A 22,708-nucleotide genomic window follows, 5' to 3' on the forward strand; every position below is an offset into this window, starting at 1 on the left:
GTGTGTGTATCTTTAATGTTGTGATGTTCATTTCACGTGTCTGCGTGTGAGCATTTGGGTGTGCGTCGCGGCCTACAGCAGCTCCTTGCAAGTGTTCTCATTTTGTATTTGTGTGTTTGACCGGTGGTCGCGTTCAATAAACGTGGAAATGCATCGGCGATAGTGGCTCTCCTTGCCCGCATGCCAGGGCATTACGGTGCCTTAATGACTCATTGTAGGGCTGCAAGCAACTATTATTTTAATAATTTGATTATCTTTCGATTGATCAATGATAAGATAAAAAAGAAAAATTGTCACTTCATTCAAAGTGCATGAAATGCACCAACATAAGTTGATTGTAAGTCAAATACTGGTTTTGTCATAAAAGCAGATGTTTGCAAATGTTTTATTTGGATGAAAATGGATGGATGGATAATCAATCTGCTTTCCTGAAGGAAGACAGAAATCGGAGATTTACTGTTCAGAGGCTGAAATTCGGACAATTTTAAGTTAGTCTCTAAACGATGAATTGATTATCCAAATAGTTGTCAATTAATCGATTTGATCCAACCAAACTCCGAAGCGACGAGCATGATGTCGGAAAAAGCGGCGTAGACAAGGAGAGACGTGATGAAAGTGTTTTGATGCTCCTTTGTCCGCTTTTACCGCAGCAAAGCACCCGGGGTTCAGAGGTCACAGCATGGGGAACGCAGCGATTAGTGGGACGCTGAAGCGTGAACGCAGATGTTGGTGAAAAAAAGAATTTGCTAAATCAAGAAATATGTCGTTATTTTCCACCCAGGCCTCATTAGCACGTTGACAAAAGGGTATTGTTGTCATCGGGCGTATTTGCTCAGCAGACTAAAAAACGGAGTTCCACAGGGCGCCCTTCTGGCTACTTTTCCTTTTTGATCTATTTTCTCTGGCTTGTCAACATTCCTATGTGACTCTAGGGCTGGGCAATATGGTCTTCGGGACGAGCACGCGGACGGGAATCTTCAGTGGCCTTGACTCCACCGGGCTCCTTTCTTGCAAGTTTTTTTAAATAGTCGCTAGCCCATTTCGAAAAGTTGCTAAATAAAGTTACAAAGTTGGTAAGTTTCCTTTCCTACACAGCAGTTAACGACGGGAGCGGCCCGATCACAGCCAATTAAAAACAGTCTTCATGTATGTGTAATTTATGCCACTTATTCATCCGTTATGGAAAGAATTATTATTCATCCTTTGTGGAAGACAAAAAGGTTCAACGGGGCAGCAGTAGCTCAGCAGTCAGGAACCAGACGGTCACGGGGTGTAGGCTTAGCGAGCTCGCTAGCTAGCTAACTGCACCGGTTTACTGATTGTTTTTTTTTTTTAAATCCTAGTCCTAATACAGGCTTGTATCACACAAATAATGACTTTTGTAAGTCAATGTTTGCCTTCATGTCCCGACAGCGCGCATATGCTGCGGCTGCGTGTGCGCGCGTGCGGCTACGTGTGCGCGCGTGTCTCATATGACTGCAAGAGTAAACATCACAGCGCAGCCGATGATGTCATCCTGCAAGCGCACGCACACTCTCACAACGGTCTGTGTGTGCGCGGGTTACACTTTCGCAGAGACACTGACGAGCTGTCATAAAGGTTGTCATCATTTTTGCACATTTCGGCATCTAACTAAAGGCCTGCGGGCCACATGTGGTCCGCCGCGTCGCTTTGTGAATGACGCAATGAGTGTTTTTATCTGCTGCTAAAAACAATAAAACAAAAAACAAAAAATGGACCGGTTTCCAGCTAATGTCAGGCACACACAGAAAAACTAGCACTCCAACTCCCATTCACACCTAAGGACCATTCACAGCAATGTTCATGTTGCTAACATGTTTTGGAATGTGGTAGAACATGCTAACGGGAAGGCCGGAGCTCAGATTTGAACCCGGTACTTCACAACTTTGAGGCAGACATAAGAAACCACTATCGCACCGTGCAACCCGTGTCACAATAATGCACTCTGTAAAGCCCAATGAAACACTCACGGTAGCCGATGGCTTCTAGTTTCCATGGCGATGTAGTGACGCCATCATCACAATGTAATGATGCTGAATACACGCTCGGTACCACAACGCTCACCTTTGACTTGTCACTGTCAGAGAGCAACTCATCGATTCCTTACTGCGCTTGTAGTTTAGCAGGCGAGACGCAACATTATGGGAGTGGAAACATCCTCCCTTGTAACCATGGTAACCAACATCAGGCACCGTTAACCCTTCCTTCTTAACTCCTCCGCAATCATAAAAGTCAGAAAACAAACAAAACAGTTAACACTGCAAAAAATATTTTTCTTTCCAGTCCAAACTAATCTGATGACAGTTAAAATAAAACTCATCACCTAAAAACTAACTTGTTTTTAGACAATCTTCACTTTTTTCAAGCTCATTTTTACTTGAAGCGGGGGGAGAAAAATTGTCATGGGCTAATTTTTGTTTTTGTTTTTTTTTCTTATGACAGTGACAAATTTCTCGACTTATTTAGCAAGTGAATATTGTCTAAAAACAAGTTACAGTAAAGTGTCATCAGACTAGTTTGGACTAGAAAAAAGACAAATATTCTTGGTAAGATTTTGAGTTTTTGCAGTGTGTGAGAAGGTGAGGTGTAATCAGGCATTAGCAATGAGCTAATGCTACACGCTAACGCTCATTAGCAGCCTCACCGTAAAAAAAAAAAAAATAAAAATGTAATGAATTAAAATCAACATTTCCTTCTCATCCAAAACCAATTAAGAATATCTCACCCCTGACGCTAAAGTTTCTGCTCGTAATGAACAGATCGTCGTTAGCTTAGCACACTTGATTCTTGCACGAGCCCGCTGCCTTGTTAGCGTTTCTCCTCCCTTCCGAGCGTTTGTCCGGACGTTATTTCATCACAGCATTCCAGACACAAATGCGCACACGCGCATGCACACACGTACGCGCGAGTGCAGCTCTTTGTGTGAGAAAGGCTAACACGCACACACACACACACACACACACACACACACATACGTTTAATGACAGTTTATTTCTGGAGCGTCTCCCGTAGCGACCGGTCTGAGTTCGGTCGCCACGGTGATACGGTCGCAAAGCAATGGAAAGCAGACGGAGAGAAATGGAGCGAGAGAGACGATAGAACAGAATCAACTTCGGTTGTCCTCCTCAGAGTTCAAAGGTCAGCCATGCGGGGCCTCGGGGTTTCCTTCAGTGGTGTCACATTTGGACACTTCAATTTACTTGGCGTTACTTTGACTTCAACATTTGCTGGAATCGATCTCAACTTGGTCTTGCGTTGTCGTCTATGAAAGAAACATACGTTCGCGTTCATTAGCATTAGCATTGTTGTTAATTGCTGCTAAACAAGCCTTTACTGTAAAAAAAAAAAAAAAAGAAAAAAAAAGCCTAAATTCTATGAACATATTTACAAATCAGCAGTGTACATGAAGAGTAAATATATACAGTATACCGTAGATGCAGCAAGAATAGTCAGCAACATCAGATATGAAATGTTACCTCGACTTTATTGTTTACATGACCAACAGTTGTACCGAACTAAACGTGTGAAGGCGTTTTCCCCGGCGAGCGCGTCACAGATTTGCATCGCCATGGCGACCATCCCTTCACCACTCCTTTAGAGAGCCATTTACTTCTCCCGGCTTTACCACAAGAAAAAGCGCTCCCGCCGCTAAAAGCTTTTATTATGAAAAGCCACTCGCACTTCCAAATTGGACTCGTTTTCGTTCACAGGCAGCAAAGCTCAATTCAGCTAATATTACCTATTAAGTATTTAGATGGGATTAGAATTTTCACCGAGCCAAAGTGAAAGAATGCCTGGGAACAGAGCGTCACCGAGGAGCCGCTACTCATTTGCTCGTTTCGTCAACAATGCAACAATACACACTCATTAGCGATGCAGTGTGTGCGTGTGTGTGCGTGAAGGGAAAACCAAAAACAGAGCTCGCAGACACGAAAGGAGCAACGACAATCATTTATTCCATGAAAAGAGATCATTTGGAAATACACGTGTCAAAGAGTCGCGTGGGTGCACAGATTCTGGGGAGAAGCGATGACAATTAAAAGCGCATTATAATCATGTTTTACAGTTTTCATTTTTACAGAAGTTCCCTAAATGCATCCAGATAAGCAGAACCGTCCGGTTGTGATCGATTCGATGTCCGGAGAATTAAATGAGCCGGATGAATGAGAATAGGATAGTATAGTGTGTGTGTGTGTGTGTGTGTATGAGAGATAATGAGAATTCAGGTTTTAAACCGTTTAGTGATTTATAGACCAGTAGCAGAACTTTAACATCTATTCTCAAGCTGACTGGGAGCCAGTGTAAAGACTTTAGAATTGGAGTCATATGCTCTGACCGCTTTGTTCCGGTCAGAACCCGAGCTGCCGCTGTTTAATGCTCTTTTTCGGGAATCCAGTGAGAAGACCATTACAATAGTCAAGTCTACTTGAGATAAAAGCACGGATGAGCTTCTCCTGGTCTGCTTGACACATGGAAGCCTTCACTCTGGATATGTTCTTACAGTTTTAGTAATCGATTGCGACCTGACTGATCTATCAGACGCCAAGGTTTCGGAGATTGGTCTTTGTTTTTAAAGAGAGTGACTCCAGGTATTTACTAACAGCAATCCTCTTTTCTTTATTGCCAAAAACAATGATCTCAGTTTTGTTGTGGTTTAATTTTGGCTCCTCCAGATGTTTATCTGTTTCAGACGGTGACACAACACCTCCATTGAACTGCAGTCATCTGGAGACACTGCTAGATATAACTGTGTGTCATCTGCATAGCTATGATAGTCAAAATGAAAGTTGTGAAGAATTTGCCCCAAGGGTAGCGTATACAGGCTGAACAGGAGGGGTCCAAGGACTGACCCTTGAGGGACGCCATAGGTCATTGCCATTCGATGAGATTGAACACTTCCAATGGTTACAAAAGAAGTCCTTTCCTCCAGGTAGGACCTGAACCATTTAAGGACTGTTCCATTTAGTCCTACCCACGTTGCCAACCTGTTCAGCAGTATATTATGGTCTACCGTATGTATGAAATTCTGACATGGTAACGTGTAGTATCAATTTATCATTTTGCTGATTTGTGCTAATATTTAACCTGATGGATTGTATTTTTTCACTAAAACAAGCAAATTCATTGTATTGGGAGGCAATCAGGAGAACTCTGCTTTGAAATCGGCCGGCGGTCGCGAAGTGAAGACGTGTCAGCGAAAGTCCCAAACGCACGGCCCGTCCCTGCTTCAAAGTCTCATTGAAGCGCCGCTGCCGCCATCTTGTTTCGCGGCGTCGGCTCCCTCCTGCCCTCCGGAAGCGCGATCTCCTCCCAGTTGTCCCGGTCTACTCGAAGTCCTCCAGGACGGGTCGGTGTCCGGTGTGCTCGAGGAAGCGCAGCAGGTCTTCGGGCTTCATCCCCACGGTGGCGGCGTTGGTCATGGGGTGGAAGTAGACCATAGGGTGCCCTCCTTCCAGCAGGTCTCGGTCCAGGACTAAGGTGACGCTGCGGTCCTCGTCGAAGAGCAGAGCCAGAGCCGTGGCGCATCCCTGCCCCACCTGAGCGAGCGACACGCGTCAAAAGGCATCTCCGTGCTGAAATGGACGGAACCTCACCTTCGTGGTTATCGCGCATCTCCGTCTCGTGATGCAAGAAAAACCAAAGCGTGCAAAACACACACACACACACACACGTTTCTTTGAAAAGGGAATCAAGCCAAATAATCCGACAGAAGACCGGCCGAAAACCGAAAACCGAAAGCAGAAAAAGAAAGCGGCGGCAACATCGGCGGGCGTGCTGAAGACGAACCATTAGCTCACTGGCCCGGAGACGTCCGCGAGACTTTTGGAAACTGCAAACAATTGTCACCAAAATGTATGCGGGCATCTCTACCTATGCCCAATTCAACTTCTGGAAATATCGATAACGACGGCACCGATATTTTGGAATTTATGGACATTCGACCGGTTTCCGTGCTCCACGCGCATTTCAAACCGGATGCTTTCGGGAGTCCATTTGGGTTTGGAGAATTATTGGGCACGTCGGAGAAAACTGTGAAAAGGTTTTCATTTGAAAGAGCAACAAAGTATTTTCAAACAGAGGAGTTCTAACGCACGTGCAGACCATCATAAACGGAAGCCAACGGGACGTTGTGCTAACGAAGCTAACTGTTGCCGTCACCTTGAGTTTGTCCAACATGGCGGCCTCGTCCGCAAAGCGAAGGTTCCCGCTGCCCGCCGACAGCTTCTTGGCCAGCTCGTTCAGGTTCACCTGCACACGGGAGCCGAGAGGATCGTGAGAAGCGGCGGTGAAAAGCATCCGTTCATATTTGCCCTTTTCCAAAATAATCGAGAGCTTTGCCGATTAAACGTCGACACGTTCGTAATTTCTCGTGAAACACGAAACGCTGTTCGGTCGGGAGGGGCAGGAAGTCGATGACACGCACGGCGGACAGAAGCGAACTGCGTCCTTCTCTTCATTAAGACGTAAGGGCTGTAACTATATATATATATATATAATATCTATATATATATATAGAAAAAAAATCCTCTGATGCGACCACGCGGAAGCCGAACGGCGTCGCAAGGCCTCACCTGCCGGTCGTGACGCACGGACACCAACCAGCAACGTTTCTTCTTCTTGTCTTTGAGGAAGAGGTTCTTGGTGACGGCGCCGCTCACCCCCCGGAGGTGCGGCATCATTTCCTCCACCGTGAAAACCTCGGCAACACAAACATGGACGAGTGAGCACACTTTACGGGAGAGAGATTCGGAAAGACTTTATGAACAATATGCAACAAAAACGGTTACTTCCTGGGGTTTCTGAAAATGTACAGAGACATATACAAGGCTAAGAGGAACATGTACATGTAATACTTTAATTGTAGAAATAAATTCTGTACATAAAGTTGTACTCAACAATTGTGTCATCGACAATGACGTCATTGGGCCACCAGCGGGTTTGTCTGCGTTCGCTCAGTGTGAAACGATGTTGTGGCGCCCCCTGCGGGCGACGGCGAGTCAGGATGAGCAAACGTGCCCAAGAGTTCGCAGTTCACACGTCACACGCGCGTACAAAGCTCACGAAGAGCTGGCGAACTGGTCGCAAATGTGCGCAGCACAAATCAAACTTGTATTCAGGGGCCAGACTCCCTTGGAAAACGAGACATGTTTGGCTCAGCATTGCTCGTGTGCGCGATTTCGTGAGTAAAACACACTCAAATTCGGGATGTCGACTTAAATTGATACCAAAATCTAATCGGCGTAAGACTGAGACAAAACACGACATTTGCTTCCCTTTTAAGGCGCGCCAACGTGGCGTGGATTCGTGGAAAGACGACGAATGGCCAAAGCTGAAATCATTTCAAATCAAAGTCCATCTAAATGTGTATTTGGCAAAGCCGAATGAACCAAGGAGTCCCCGTCGATGCATCGGGCGGCCTCAAACTTGTTTTAACACTTGGATTTAGCGGACAATAAGCAGGTCAACTCAAAACTCGTGAATATTGGCAGCTCCGTTGCTTGTTTCTCACGAAACCTTCTTTCTTCTTCATCTACGTGCGTTTATTACTTTCCCGAACAGTAACGACAAATGAATATTTTTCATACGTTTTCCGATTGTGTGACTTTTGCAACACTTTTAGGGATTTTATGATTATGATTATTATTATTGTTTTTTGTTTTTTTTCATGCTTACCGGCGGATGATCCACGCAGCTCGTCTGGATGTTTAAAGCCTTCAAATGTTTCTCCAATTCCGCCCGCAGTTCCCCGGACATCTTTAATAAGTAGACTTTTTATTCCAACAACAAAATGTTTTTTGTTTTAAATAAGTCGACTGTCAGACAGCGTGCAGAAAACAGCTGCGTCCTTCTTCTTCGTTGCTGCCAATTTTTGTTTTTGCGGCTGCCTGCGTGCTCTTCGCGATGTACTGCCACCTACTGGAGGTTTTCTGCACCTTCAGTTTCTTGTTTGTGTGTTTGTCTTGCATTTGTGTTGCTTTTTAAGTATGAAAGGTGCTGTACAAATAAAGCTCTGATTGATTGATCGATTGATTGATCCAAGTCACCAATACTACAGTATGAACAGTAGACTTTATTTCTTTACATTCGATTTTATTATGTTTCTTATGCAATGCGGTGTTTTTATTTATTTGAAACGTAACAAAAAGATTGGTTTTTTTTGTTGTTGTTGTTTTTTTTTTTAGGGTTAGGAGATATTAATTGCATTTCGCTTTATTTCGATAGGGAAATTGGTTTTGGGCTGACTACAAAAAAATAAAAAATATACAAATCTGTGAATAATTGATGCACATTATAATCTGTTTGAAATTATTCTTTTTCTTTTTAACACCCCAAATTTTTCAATAAGCAGGTAAATACTGCCAATAAGTCCCCCCCCCAAAAAAAAAAAAAAAAAAAAAAAAATGAGGGTTGGTTCTCCCAAAAATAAAATGAATAAATTAATGAACATTTAAAAAATAATAATAATAATAATTGAACCGCGAATGTGCCGTACAACGATATGCATATGACAGCATAATTCCGGTTCGGCATTCTCAAATTGAGCTCTTTGCATATTTTGGGGGCAACGGGTCATCTGTTATTTGCTGAAAATCTCACCCGTTTGCCGTTTCGGCACTCCGAGCAAACTGCATTACTTCGGCGCCATCTGGTGGCATTTGGGGCCAAGGAACGATGCCGGAGTGAATTGAGGAGCTTCAATCAGGCAAAAAAAAAAGTGCTTCGCCTCTATGTCGTGGCATCGGTAGGTGATGACAACCCTTTGTGGGGGGTGCCCCCGCCAATAATGGCCTTGATTTGACCAGCAAATTCACTTACAACTTCGCTCGCGGAACAAGTTCAACTGGTACGTTAGGGCAAGGTACTAGTACACAGACTAGCCATCTTTTTCTTCCTCTGCTTGTTTGTGTTTGTGGCACAATAGACGAGAAGACGTGGCGAGAGAGCTTCACGTCGCCGGAAAGGGCGAGCCACTCCGGAGAGGTCGTGGGGTCGCCGCCGCCGAAGCCGACGGCCTTTGAGCAAACGAACGGCGGATCGATGTCGGGAGATTTGGGATGATGGAACGCCGACGTCGCCCAACAGTTGACGCGCAAGACGACAATACCAAAAAGTCGTCGTGACTGCGTTGCGTTTCAGTGTTGACGTTTATGTTATTATTTGAAATTCTGTGCTTCAATAAATCAGAAATGTACGCCGCCTGTCTTCATGTCAAATGAATGTAATGCTGTAAACCATCCATTTTGTATCCCAGTGTCTACTGAGTGCATAGCAAAAGTTTACACACCCCTGTCCAAATGCCAGGTTTTGTGTCATTTGAAATCTTTTTCTACCAATAATGTGACCTGTACCCTGTCCAACTCACTTGAGCTAGAAAAAATATATATATTTTTACGTGTGCAAGTCAAAATAAACAACTGCAATAATGAGGTTGCACAAGTGTGCACACCCTCTTAGAAATGGAGAAGATTCTGTGTTCAGGAAGAACGAATCTTATTCAAATTTAGATGGGAATCAGCACACACCTGCCGCCATTTAAAGTGCCTCTGATTAAAGTTCAGATGTTCTAGTAGGCTTTTCCTGGTGTTTTTTTCTTTTTTTTTTTTACTTTCTGGCACAAAGATGATGGGTATTTGGAACTGTTCATAATTCTCTCCAGTTTGACTCAGGGCCCAGTTCCGGCCAAACAAAAACCACGCCCCGCTCATGATTACTTCACTTTGCGTGGGGTATCGAAGTTTTCTTCTTCCTCCATTTGGGTCAGTCCAGGGTGGAAACACGTCACAAATCAGGCAACACAAATGACTGAACCTTTTTTTTTTTGGGGGGGGGGGGGGGGTGATGGGGTGGCACCCTAGCGCCCTCTAGTGGCCAGTCAGCCCCCACTGGGAGATTGACGTCATAATCCGGACACCTTTCGCTGGAATTACTGTCGCGCTCGCACAACGGCGTCGCCTTCGAAATGACCTAGTGTGCGCGTGCGTGCGCGTGCTCCCGTCTGTCAATCACTCAGCGTCCTCATTCCGCTCCGCTCGCTCGGTGCGATGATGAAACGGCGCTCGGCGGTTACCGTGGCGACCGTACGTCCATTTCGGTGCCGATGTTTATCGTTGGGAGCACGATGACTCGTCGGCGTCTCAACAATTTGGAATGTTACACCACAGACCATCAATTTAGAGTTTGGAAATTATGGAGGAATTATTTAAGTATGAAGTATTTTCTGCTGTGATTAATAAATCTATTAGGCCTCATTTGTAAATTCGGAATTCATTGTTTGTCTATGTAAAATGTGTGTTTCTTATATGGTGAATTATGACTTTTCTGTAAGCAATACTCCTCAAAAGGATGACAAATAAAAATCACAAAATATTTCGCCGTGTGTGCGGTGAACCGTTCGGATGTATTTAATATATTTCCGTAATGAAAGAATCCCTTCGTGACAGTGTGATCTTTGTAAATAAAACAACGTTTGCTTGTTGGAGCACACAAGGAGGGGTACCTAATGAAGCGTCCGCTGGGCCACTTTGTTTTGCTTGGATTTAAGCTTTTTTGTCCTCATCTCCTAATGTCCTGGGCCGCATTGACACAGCGACCCACATGCGCGCGTGTGTGTGTGTGTGTGTGTGTGTGTGTCTTGCCTTATATAAGCGGTGCACCTGAGCGGAGGTGAAGTCTTTGCAGCGAAGCTTTGCCGACTTGTCACGAAGATGAACTTGTTTTGAGACTTGTGTTGTTATTGTCCGTGAATTCTGAGGACATTCAAAACGACTTTTTTTCTTCTGTTTTTTTTTTTTTTTTTTTGCTGTTTGGAACGGGATCATTTTGGATTCTTTTCATCCTCTTCGTCCACTTCAGGTAAAGTCAAAGTTTCGCAACCCAAAGCGCAACAAGCGGGTCATTCGATCGGTCGGCAGGTGGCCCCCTGAAAGACGCCTCTTTTTGATAACAGCAAAGACAAAAGTGCGTCAAGGTAAAGGCGACGACAGCTTCACGAAAATAGCCCGAGTCGCGCAATTGACGTGTGTTGCTCAAAAATGTCACAACACACAACATGTTGCAAATCACGAAACTTCGTGAAAGGTGAAGAAACTTTGGGCATTGAACGTTGGAAAAATATGACTTTAGAATGATTAACAACTGCCAATCATTCGAATATTCGTGTCAGTCAAATGAATTGATTTTGATGTTGCCGTTTTTGAGCAAATGATATGAAAATGACCCGCATATTTTTGATCCTCCGTGAAGAATGACGAATATTACTGCTGAACTGAGAAGCCAAGAGAGGAGTGCTTGTTGTGAATGAAATCTTTAAAATGGCGTCCAAATACATCCAAGTTAAAAGAAAAACGTTAGCAGCTCCTCAAACCTTTGGCCCAAATGTCCCTTTGATCAACCACTAGGGGGCGGCGCAGAAGGCTAATTGCGAACGCTAACTTCGTTAGCGCGATCGAGCCTCGCAAGGGCGTCCATTTATGTTGCGCGCTCGACCTCCAGATCAACATCTGCGTACCGACTCGCTGTCGCCCCACTGAGGAAGGAACAGATATTGCAACACCAAGTCAGAATTCAAAACTTTATCACTGTCAACATTTCACATGTACCGTTAGCTTAGCATAATGCTAACACTGTTGCTTTTTCGGCATTCAAACACAAACCGTGCGAATAAATTGATTTCACTCGATCATTTTCAGAGCCCAAAAACATTTGTGACGTTTTCAATTTGTAATTTTGTAGAACAATTAAGGGGGGTGCATGTGGAGGACAAACAATGTGTGTGTGCGTTTGTGTGCGCGCGCGCGCGCGCGCGCCATCGTTCGTGCGTGCGTGTGCGCGTGCGCATAAGGTAAAAGCCGTGCGTGTACAGCGGTGAACGCACGTGTGGACTGTGCAGTTGGCGCCAGCGGGAGGAAGAGGAGGATGAGCGCCACGCGCCACCACCGCACCTTCATCTCCCCCAACAGCACCGGCAGCCACGCGTGGGCCACCGCCACCGGCTCCGGCTCGCCCCTGGACGCGTACCGGCGGCCCTCGGAGCCGCAGACCGCCGCTCAAGCCTCGCCGACGGTGAGTCCCACTTTGCGCTTCCCAACTCCATCGAGAATTGACGTCATTGAACGTTTGCCTGCTTCCCGACGAGGAAAAACAAGTGCGATGAAAGTTTTCCACACACGTCGATCTTTACATCGGCTATAAATAACATGAACCTTTCCACGTTTGGACTGACAACAACAACACTTTTGTACGACGGGTAAGTGACCGACCACCAAGATTTGTCTGATGACGGAATAACCCCAACATGATGATTTATTTATTTTTTGTTTGTTTGTTTGTTTTTTTGGGGGGGGGGTCGGGCGGCAGCTAAACATTGAATTGACGTGTTTAAAAGGTTGCTGTCAAAGGCAGGCGCGATGTTAACGACACAATCGGTGAATGGGCACAAGGTCTGCGGCTCGTATTGATCACGTGATGGGAAACTTCCATGACCTACTTCGGTGTGGGGACGTTGCGTGCGCAGCGACGCCTCATCCCTCCGTCCCTTTTCTACCGCTCATCCGAGGTCGGTAGCTTCAGCGGGGACGCCCAGACTTCCCTCTCCCCAGCCGCTTCGCGGGGGGATCCCGAGGCTAGCTGCACGGGCTAGCGGGGGTTCCAATACATTGAAATTGAATCGAAAAAACATACAAACTTAAAGCATGTGAAAAGGGGAAAAAAAAGAATCAAAAGAAATATGTTCAGGGTGATTGAAAAGTCACTCCTGATTTGGAAGTACTTGTCACTTCTTTCTGAGCGATAATTCTTCTTCATTGGCTAGTCGTTAGCAACCTTAGCTTGTCTCGGGTTAGTAGCGTAGTATAGTGGTGAGCATCTAATCGGCTAATCCGTTATTATTCCCAACTTATCGCGAACATTCCTAGGCTAGTTGTTAGCATCCATAGATGAAATGATCCGGTTGCAGCCGGACCCCGTTCAGAAACTTCGCGGAGATTTCCTTGCAGAAAGTATATCTTGGTCATACGGCCAGGGCCCCTTAACACTGTCAAGTCCCCCCCCCCCCCCTGTTGGACGCCCCTGCTCGCAGCTTTCCACTTGGGATGAAAGACTTGAGCCTCCTGGAAAATGCGAATGAAGGATTTCCTGTAAGATTTGGATCCAAGGACTTTGTCCTGGCAGCGATGGGCCCTTTGTTGTCAACGTCAAGAGGGATGATGTCTCCGTGACTTCGATTGGACGCTTTCACTTTCCCGTCGGCGCTACTTCGTGAGCTTTTGGGGCTTGCGTTTTTCCTGCTGATGGTTTTTTTTTTTTTTTTTTTTCAAAAGAATGAAAACCGCAACGATTCCGACAGGGCCTTCGCACGCAGTGAGCGACACTCAACTTTGTTTTGAGAAAAGTTCTTATCGAAAAGTGTCATCGCGTTCCCTCAGCTCGGCTTTCGTCCGACGGGAATTCCGGGAAATGGCCACTCCGGTCGAGAGTTGTTTTTTCATTAACTTGGAATTCAGAAGGAGCTTCTCCTCTGTCTGACCTCCATCTTTGCTCAACGCCGTTGACATGGAGACAAGAGGCGGGCGGCTTAATTAGAGGTGCAACGATAGGGACGGAGAGATTCATCATTCATCTCTCGGGAGGAATTAAGGCTGTTCGCCGCCGATTAGCCAGACGGGCTAACGTGAAGGCTTCTCGCCGTGCGGAATGTTAATGTGATTACGTCGAGGAGTGCTTCATTTACAGTCCACGGCGGAGAAATAGCAGCCGGCATGCAACGGAGCGCCTCGCTAACAAGATTCATACTCGAAATGTCTTTCATGCTCATGACATGTTTGAATTGACTGCACTCGGTGGACACGTCATTAGGTACGCCCAATCTGAGAGATGTACAATCGTCAGTCTTGACAAAGTGATGAAAGACCCTAAAATGGCTTTAAAATGGTTTGAAATAGACATGGAAGACTTCCCGTGTATTTTGCGGCATGGCCTTCTGAGACTGACTTTTGACACAGACTCGTGAAAACATTCCTGCTGACACGCCCAAGAGTGGTGAGACTTCAAACCCAAATGGTGGACTTCCTGTGTATTTTTGGGCACGGCTTCTTGAGATTTTTTAGGTTTGTCTATTCATGGTAGGCATGACAACCACATTTCATGGTGCTAAGTGAAACTGCCTTTGGGGGTTGAATTTTCTTTTGAGATCTTCCTGTAGTTTCTATTGAGAGTCATCAGACTCTGGTATGGATTCGTGAGACTTTTTTGTGCCTCTACTCGTGATAGACCAGTCTACCAAATTTCATGTTGCTAAGTGAAACCGGCTTCGGGGGCTGAATTTTCAAAACATTCCTGTCGTCACTACCAAGAGTGATCAGACTTTGCACTGAAATGGCAGCTTCAAACATAAATGGTAGACCTCCTGTGTCGTTTTGGCCATGGCTTCTTGAGCGTTTTTGGTGGGCCTCGTCATGATAGACCAGTCTACCAAATTTCATGTTGCTTGGTGAAACCGGCTTTGGGGGCTGAATTTTCAAAACATTGCTGTCGTCACGTCCAAGAGTCACCAGACTTTGTACTACAATGGCCACTCCAAACCAAAATGACCGACCGACTCCCTGTTTCTTTTTAGTCTTTTTTGTGGGTCGCCTCGTGATTGATATGTCTACCAAATTTCACGTTACTCGCTCAAAGTTGTTATTCTCAATTGTAAGCACTGTCCACCAAAGTACCGATCCTCATTGTCCAATTCACATGTAATTCCCCTCTTGTCCTCCAGGCGGAAATGGCGGCCCGAACCCCTCACCCGTTCCCCACGGTGGACGTCCCCGACCACGCCCACTACACCATCGGCTCCGTCATCCTCGCCATCGGCATCACCGGAATGGTCGGCAACTTCCTGGTCATCTACGCCTTCAGCAGGTGGGCGCGCGACCAAATACGGTCACTACCGCACGATGACATCGTTCATTTTATTTTCTACGTTCGGCTTCCGACAAAGATAAAAAGAAAACATACTTGTCAGGACACCGTCAGCGAATCAGCAAGCCCAAAATGTCCAATTAGCCACGCGCTAAATTAGCCAAACGCGCTGATGGGAAGGTCGAGTGTTTTATTTGGGTCATGTTTTAACACTGGCAGTACAGTGACCTAGGGGTCAGCGTGTCTGCCTCGCAGTGCTGAGGTTCTGGGTTCGAATTGAGTGGGAATGGTCGTTTGTTTCTATGTGTTCTGCAATTGGCTGGCGACCAGTCCTGGGTGTACCCCGCCTCTCGCCCATAGTAGAAGCGGTACGGAAAATGGACGGATGGGTTACATTTTGTTCATTTTGTAGATTTTGCCGCCCTCTACGAGCAGAAAGAGGAAAAGTGGTGAAAGAGACTTTTTTACCAGCTGCTATTGGCTGTGATCAGTCATGTGATCTGATTATTCCAACATGCTATGATGAACCACTCGGTGTGTGTGCGCGCGCGCGTTCAGGAGCCGCAGCCTGCGCACCCCGGCCAACATGTTCATCATCAACTTGGCGGTGACGGACCTGCTGATGTGTGTGACGCAGGCGCCCGTCTTCTTCGTCAGCAGCATGCACAAGCGGTGGATCTTCGGGGAGAAAGGTACGTGCGCACACACCAGTGTCCTCGAAACTGCCCACTCCATTAGGTACACCTGTCAGGGCTCATATATGCCGCCACGTATGACGTCCGACCATTTTCGGTAGCGTTTGTCCGTATTGAATTCACGTTCAGTTTTGGTACGTTCTCAATGCGCGACGAAATTTGCGGTGCGATCGCTTCACTTTCCGCGTCTTTGTTGACCGTGGCGCTCGCCGATCTTCTGCGACCGATCGGTCGACTTGAAACGGGCACTCGAATTCGAACCTCCTCCGCTGATTTCACATCCGTTTGAATTCCGGAAGGTGAACGAGGCCACACGCCGCTAACGCCCACTTTGACGAGCAGCAGCCAAAACGAGTTTCATTCAAGAAGGCCACTCGCCCGCACGCTCGTTCATCGTGTCAACGATGTCACGCTGGAAAAATAATCATTTGTGTATTTTAATGAATTTAACAGCATCTGGTTTGTATTAGGGTTAGGAATCACAGAATAACTCGCAAAAAAAAATGAACAAACTGTACAGAATGGGGAAAAAATGTACACAATTGACAAAAAGGACAAATATTACAAAATGGACAAAAGTTCTCAAATGAACAAACTGTCCAAATTGTAAAAAATGTACTAAATTGCAAAAGTTACAAAGTTGATTACGAAATAGATTATTTTTTTTTTTTTTACAAAATTGATAAAATTGGCAAAATTTAACATATCTGCAAAATGGAAAGTGGCAAAACTGAACAAAATGCCCAAAACTGACAAAATGAGCAACATTTTAAAATACAAAATTGGATAAAAGTGTCCCCCAAAAAGGTGACCGCAAGTTTGCCAGCGTTTGCTTGTCGCCGCACTTGTTGACAGTGACAACAGCTAGCAAAGCAGCGAGCCGCGACGCATTGCATTGCGACGCTGTCGTATCGGATTGAAAACGTTTCCAATTGCTTGACGTGACGTGAGCGCCGTCTTGGTGCGCGTGTGGCAGCGTGCGAGCTGTACGCGTTCTGCGGCGCTCTCTTCGGGATCTGCTCCATGGTCACGCTGACGGTGATCGCCCTGGACCGCTACGTCGTCATCACTCGACCCCTGACCTCCATCGGCGTGTTGTCACGGAAACGGGCCCTCGTCGTCCTGGCCGCCGCGTGGACGTACTCGCTGGGATGGAGCCTGCCGCCCTTCTTCGGATGGAGTGAGCGCACGCACGCACGACTTTCACTTGAATGCGACACTTGTGTGTGTGTGAGAGAACATTTTAGGAGTGTGTGAGAGTATTTTACTTGTTTGTGAGAGCTATTCCAAAATGTACAATAGGTTCAAAATGGACACAAATATACACAATGTACAACATGGGAAAAAGGTACAGTACAAAATGAACAAAAGTACATTAACAAGAATCACAACATTGGAAAAATTGTATACAGTTATAAAACTGATCAAATTGGCAAAAAAAATAAAAAAAATGTAAATTAATAAAATGGACTAACTGTGGAAAACAAAGTGGACAAAACTGTCAAATAATTGATGAAAAAAGAAAAAAAAAGACAAGAATCACAACATTGGCAACATTGGAAAAAATGTAGAAAATTTGTAAAATGGGCCAAATTGGCAATATGCAGAAAATGGACAAAAATTACAACAAAATACTAAATTGGCAAAATACACTAACTGTGCAAAATGGAAAAAACGGACAAAACTGTCCAAAATTGACAAGAATCACAGCATTGGTAAAAATGTACCAAATTGGCAAAATGCAGAAATTGGACAAAATAAACAAAAATACAAGAATCCTAACATTAGGAGAAATATACAAAACTGGTAGAATTTGGCAAAATTGACATGATGCAGCGAGTGCACATGAGAAAAATGCTCAAATTGACACATTATACAAAATGAAAACGTGTGTAAATGGACACAGTTGTGTTTAAAAAAACAGAAGAGAAATCAAATGTGTGCTTATTGTTTGTATACATGTTGACAGCTTAGTGTGTTTGTGAGGTGGTTAACACGCGCGTGTGTTTGCATCAGGCGCGTACGTCCCCGAGGGCCTGCTGACGTCGTGCACGTGGGACTACGTGACGTTCACGCCGTCGGTGCGCGCGTACACCATGCTGCTGTTCGTCTTCGTCTTCTTCGTGCCGCTGCTCGTCATCGTCTGCTGCTACGTCTCCATTTTCAGAGCCGTTCGCCGCACCGACAAGTCAGCAGCTTTTCCTTCACTTCTAACAATGACATTTAAATTAAAACTAAAATATGCCAGCTTTTCCCATAAAGATTATCCATCTTAGCTGTTTTTATTTTTGAATGACGTAAATTAAATTCAAATCAAATGATACATTAAAAGCCTTAGCGTGTCGTTTATTTTTTTCCTCCACAAGAGTATCCTTATTTTTATTTTTTATTAAAAATATTCATGTTAAAAAGCATTAGTATGTCATGTTTAGGTTTCCCTCAATGGTTCTTATATTTATTTTCCTAACTATTGGCAGGTTGAGTTTTCCCTAAAAACTTTTTGACACTCATTTGAATTCAAATGAAGTCTCAATTGCTTTTGTGGCCAAACGTTTTGGTTTCCAGGGCGGTGGGCAAGATGAGCGGCACCGGGGTCAAGACGTTCCACCGGCTGCAGAACGAGTGGAAGATGGCCAAGATCGCTCTGATCGTCATCCTGCTCTACGTGGTCTCCTGGGCGCCGTACTCCACCGTGGCGCTCACCGCCTTCGCCGGGTACACCCGACGCGCTCGTGCGCAAACTCTTCGTGTAGAAAGAAAAAGCGAACGCGCCGAGCGGGTTACTTGGTGGCGGTCGGCCAGTGTGCGTCTTTTGCGCAGGTACGCCGACATGTTGACGCCCTACATGAACTCGGTGCCCGCCGTCATCGCCAAGGCCTCCGCCATCCACAACCCCGTCATCTACGCCATCACTCACCCCAAGTACAGGTAAGAAGAACGAAGGCAGCCATCTAAGTACTCCCTCTGAGGAAGGCAGCGACAGCATTTTGACACAACTGGAGAAGTTGCAGGGTGGGCTGGCTGACTCCAAATGAAAGTGCATTTACAGACCAAGCGCCACAAATGGAAATGGCTTTGCACATTTACCTGTATTTATTTTTAGTTCACATTAACGAACAGTTGCATGTCAATATGCCAGAGTATAGCCGTCGGCTATTTTCCATCTGTAGTCCCCGGCAGGTCGATGTGACATTCAAACATTTTTGCCCAATCTTCTTTGCAAAATAGCTCAAGCTCAGCCGGCCCGGAACGTACAGACCAGGCTCGAACCTGCGTTCTCGGATTTAGGAGTCCGACGCATGACCGCTTGTCTCTGCCTACTTCGCCCCCAGCATCGTGTCAACGCTTCCAGGTGCCGGCCACCGCTTAGCTGACCTGAATGTTAACTGGGCTGAAGAGGAACAAACACACACTAATACACGTCACATGCTAAGCGCAATCACAAAAAGGGTTTAATGCATCAGCATCGTCACTTTGATGATTAAACTGCGCCACTTTGGCGGGATCGCAAGCCCCGTCGATACAGAAGCCATCCAGGCGGAATCCAGCCGTCCATCCATTTCGTGCTTATCCTGGGGTTCAGGGTCGGAGGTCGCCGGAGCCTATCCCAGCTGACTTCGGGCAAAAGGCGGACTGCAGCCCGTACTGGTCGGCAGTCAGTCATATAGAGAGTTTCTCGTAGAACATATTCGAGGACCGTACCCGTCGGCAGTTGACGTGCGTTGTTGTGCTTCAGGGTGGCGTTGGCCAAGTACATCCCGTGCCTCGGCGCTCTTCTCTGCGTGCGTCCGACGGACCTTCGCTCGGCCGGCGGCAGCTTCGCGTCCACGCGGCGCTCCACCGTCACCAGCCAGAGCTCCGACATCAGCGCCCACTTCCGACGACACAGCAAGAGTCGCCTCTCCTCGGTCTCCGACAGCGAATCGGTGAGCTCGCCGCATCGTGCCGCCGATTTGATTTCTATATGTGAAGGCCGAAGAGTATTCATGCGGCGCCTCTCAATGCGGAGGAGCAGCGACTCTACTCTGAGCTCCTCCCGGATGACCGAGCTTCTCACCCTATCTCGAAGGGGCAGCCCAGACACCCTCCGGAGGAAACTCAGTTCGGCCGCTCGTATCCCCCATCTTGTTCTTCCGGTCACGACCCGCACATCGTGACCATACGTGACGGCAGGAACGGAGATCGACGGCTAAATCGAGAACCCTTCACCGCGACAGACCGATACAGTCCTCATGACTGCAGACGCTGCGCCGATCCGCCTGTCGATCTCCCGTTCCGTTCTTCCCTCACTCGTGAACAAGACCCCAAAATACTCGACCTCCTCCGCTCGGGGCAGGATCTCTTCCCCGACTCCGACTGAGGACCGTGGTCTCAGATTTGCAGGTGCTGATCCTCTCAACAAGAGTTGAAGAGCGGCACCACCACTCTGGTCTGCAAATTCAGATGTCCCCCGCGTCCGCACAATTTTGCAGCGCTTGTGCATGCTGCTGACGAAGACCGAGACAGCCTCACAATATCCGGAGCCTTTAGGAACCTTTGGATGAAAAGCTTTTTAACCACCTCAGCGCCCTCAACCCCGGCCGGGGACAGGAGACCCCAGCCCCAGTTCAGAGTCCCGGGACTCTGCTCATCGCATTCTCCAAATTCTCCCCTTTTTCAGTACGTGTGTTTTTGTCTTTGTGTTTCCCGGACAGGGTTTAATGGACACGGAGGCGGACCTGCCCAGTCTGAGCTCTCGTCCCGCCAGCCGCCAGGTGTCAGGCGACATCGGCGGGGACACGGCAGAATTCCCAGAATTCAAACCGTCGTCCAGCTTCAAGGGAAAGATGAAGAATCACGACTCGGGAATCTTCGAGAGGGTCAGACGGCGAACAAATATCGTGTGGATGATGTCATCATCAGTTTTGGGGGAAACGTTTGTCTTCCATTTTGATGCGTTTGTTTGTTTGTTTGTTTTCCCGCAGACGTCTTTTGACACGGACATTTCCACGATTGGCGTCAGTGAACGCGGCGTGAGTATCAAAAACGCAACCACGGGAATGAATGTCAACTGTATAGGGTGATTTATTTGAGTTGAACATACACTTTTAGTTAACTTTTCTTTATCCTGGTAAGGCAATTGAGAACAGATTCTCATTTGTCGACGGCTGGACGTGAAAATTTTGTCGAACGAAAGTTCGCTAGCTTATCGCTAACATATAATGCGAAACCTCATTGACGGGCTAACGGAATTAGCACATATTTTACAGTAATTATAAACCTTCAAACAACTGCTACTTTAACACACACAACGCGGCAACACACACAAACTGAGCATACAACAACACTTACGGTCATATTTTCGCTCTGCTCTGGGGGAACGACGACTATTCCTGAGGATGAGCTGGGGCCCTTCTTCTTCTCGCTGTTCATTGCGCTGCACCTCTTCCAGTGGAGCTCAGTGCTGCCCGACATGTTGTGGCACAATGTGGTACTACACTGAGGGCGGGCAACTTTAAATTCGCACTTGCCTGTATACTGTAAATAATCTTCCAAATTGTGGGGGCACTTACGATGAAGTGCAATATAGTGATATCGTGTGTACATTTTCTAAATCCTAAAATTTGTGTCCACCAACAGAGCGCCTACTCGGCAGACGCTCACGCGAGCCGAGGCGCGCTAAATCGCATCCCGAGCATCGTCGTCACCTCCGAGTCCAGCCCCTTCCTCCCCATTGGACGCAGCGCCTCACGCTCCGCCCGCGCCAAGGCCACGTACTGCGGCACGGGGGCGGGCTCTGGGTGAAGCACGTGACTGGCCCACGTCCGATCGGAATGTTAGAAACACACGCAAACGCACTCACGCACGCACACAAATTATTTCATTAAGTAATTACTGTATGAATCGCAATATTATACAGTGCTATTTTGCTGACTAAAAACTTTACGCATTTCTTTGTTGTTGTTTTTGAACGGATTGATGGTGTTTTCTTATATTTCATTGGGGAAAAGCTGAACATTACAAGTTGTATTTACATTAAGTGTCCAGTCATTTCTGTTGCAGTAATTTGACCGTTTCCCCCCATAGTTAGTTAATTACAATTATATATATTTTGAGAGCATTTACCTCACTAAACTATTGGTTGATTTATAGTAACTAATAAAATGAAATAAAATGTTAGTAGAATTTAAAAAAAAAACATGACCATTTAACATTTTTGTTTATTTTGTATAATATTTTTTTATTAATTATAATTACATTAATTGTAGATAATACAATTCCATTTACTTTTTTGCTCTTCTATGAATGAGTTAGCCTGTGCGTCCATTTCAAAAATAATAATAGAATACTATTATTATATAATAATTATAGAATACGTAGAATAGACCAGGGCTGGACAAACGTTTGGGCTCAAAGGCCACATTGGATTTTCAAAACAAACAGATGGGCCTGCTCATTTGTTGAGGAAATTATACATTTTTTCCATGCTAAAACTTTCATTGATTCTCATTTTTGATTGTATTATTTGTGACTAATTACATTACAGTTAATTAACCAAATATGTCATTTTTAAATATATCAATTTGAAGTAATCAATTAATCAAACATGATAAATGCATATGTAAAATAGCCTAATTAACAAATTATTGAATGAGATCAGTGAATACAAATAAATTTCATTTATCCAATTTTAGGAAAAAAACGGCAAAAATGAATGCCGCAAATATTGCGGGACTCTTGAGAAATGTAAATGCTCGGTTGGCGTGTCACAAATTTGATGAAATATCCGTTAAGTTGAATTACTTTTCAACTCAGTTATCCTGAGTCATGCAAGCGCACTTTTTTTTTTTTTTGTCACAAAATGCATAATAAATAAGAATGTGGTAAAGGTTCTCAGCAAAAGAGTATTATTGCTATTTTTTGTGTGTTTTTCTGACTTCTGTGTAAATTGCAAGCGTGTCTGGTTTGAGGGTAAAGTAACTGTTACGTTGTTGTTGGTTTTGGGGGGATAATTTGAGTGTATTTATTTACAGTACTTGACATTTTGTTGTTTGACTGTTTCCATGACAACGAGCGTGTGCCGCGAGCTTGGATGAGGGCCTCGGGCA

The 22,708-nt window shown here is 45.6% G+C and overlaps 2 protein-coding genes across 5 annotated transcripts; one reads left to right on the top strand and one right to left on the bottom strand.

Moving 5' to 3' along the window:
• Positions 1-3,957: 3,957 nt before the first annotated feature.
• Positions 3,958-7,936, bottom strand: prorsd1 (prolyl-tRNA synthetase domain containing 1). Of its 2 annotated transcripts, none has more exons than XM_061789232.1 (4): positions 7,696-7,936; positions 6,594-6,719; positions 6,181-6,270; positions 3,958-5,558 (listed from the first exon to the last, which is right to left on the bottom strand). In XM_061789232.1, exons 1-4 carry the CDS (start codon positions 7,774-7,776, stop codon positions 5,346-5,348), a joined length of 510 nt encoding a protein of 169 aa, XP_061645216.1. In that variant the 5' UTR covers positions 7,777-7,936; the 3' UTR covers positions 3,958-5,345. The 2 variants fall into 2 exon arrangements, with proteins under 2 accessions (XP_061645216.1, XP_061645217.1); XM_061789233.1 differs by having other exon boundaries at positions 6,594-6,751; positions 7,696-7,934.
• A 2,770-nt stretch (positions 7,937-10,706) lies between these two features.
• Positions 10,707-21,798, top strand: LOC133486048 (melanopsin-A-like). 3 transcript variants are annotated; one of them, XM_061790650.1, is made up of 11 exons: positions 10,707-10,875; positions 11,912-12,084; positions 14,783-14,925; positions 15,484-15,617; positions 16,597-16,800; positions 17,637-17,808; positions 18,186-18,548; positions 19,357-19,546; positions 20,315-20,479; positions 20,585-20,632; positions 21,240-21,798. In XM_061790650.1, exons 2-11 carry the CDS (start codon positions 11,938-11,940, stop codon positions 21,402-21,404), a joined length of 1,731 nt encoding a protein of 576 aa, XP_061646634.1. In that variant the 5' UTR covers positions 10,707-10,875; positions 11,912-11,937; the 3' UTR covers positions 21,405-21,798. The 3 variants fall into 3 exon arrangements, with proteins under 3 accessions (XP_061646634.1, XP_061646635.1, XP_061646636.1); XM_061790651.1 differs by lacking the exon at positions 10,707-10,875 and having other exon boundaries at positions 10,910-12,084; positions 18,186-18,335; positions 18,441-18,548; XM_061790652.1 differs by lacking the exons at positions 10,707-10,875; positions 11,912-12,084 and adding an exon at positions 12,111-12,268.
• The last annotated feature ends 910 nt before the right edge of the window (positions 21,799-22,708 follow it).

The sequence above is a fragment of the Phyllopteryx taeniolatus genome, chromosome 11 (genome assembly GCF_024500385.1).
Source record: "Phyllopteryx taeniolatus isolate TA_2022b chromosome 11, UOR_Ptae_1.2, whole genome shotgun sequence".
In the NCBI taxonomy this organism is placed as follows: Eukaryota; Metazoa; Chordata; class Actinopteri; order Syngnathiformes; family Syngnathidae; genus Phyllopteryx; species Phyllopteryx taeniolatus.

Excerpts from the sequence above, each read along its gene's own strand:
- prorsd1 (XM_061789232.1), bottom strand. The coding sequence starts at position 7,776 with ATGTCCGGGGAACTGCGGGCGGAATTGGAGAAACATTTGAAGGCTTTA. Across the intron at positions 6,720-7,695 it reads GCTGCGTGGATCATCCGCCG|GTTTTCACGGTGGAGGAAAT; the intron begins GTAAGCATGAAA and ends TGTGTTGCCGAG. Across the intron at positions 5,559-6,180 it reads CCATGTTGGACAAACTCAAG|GTGGGGCAGGGATGCGCCAC; the intron begins GTGACGGCAACA and ends TCGCTCGCTCAG.
- LOC133486048 (XM_061790650.1), top strand. The coding sequence starts at position 11,938 with ATGAGCGCCACGCGCCACCACCGCACCTTCATCTCCCCCAACAGCACC. Across the intron at positions 15,618-16,596 it reads GTGGATCTTCGGGGAGAAAG|CGTGCGAGCTGTACGCGTTC; the intron begins GTACGTGCGCAC and ends CGCGTGTGGCAG. Across the intron at positions 17,809-18,185 it reads GCCGTTCGCCGCACCGACAA|GGCGGTGGGCAAGATGAGCG; the intron begins GTCAGCAGCTTT and ends TTTGGTTTCCAG.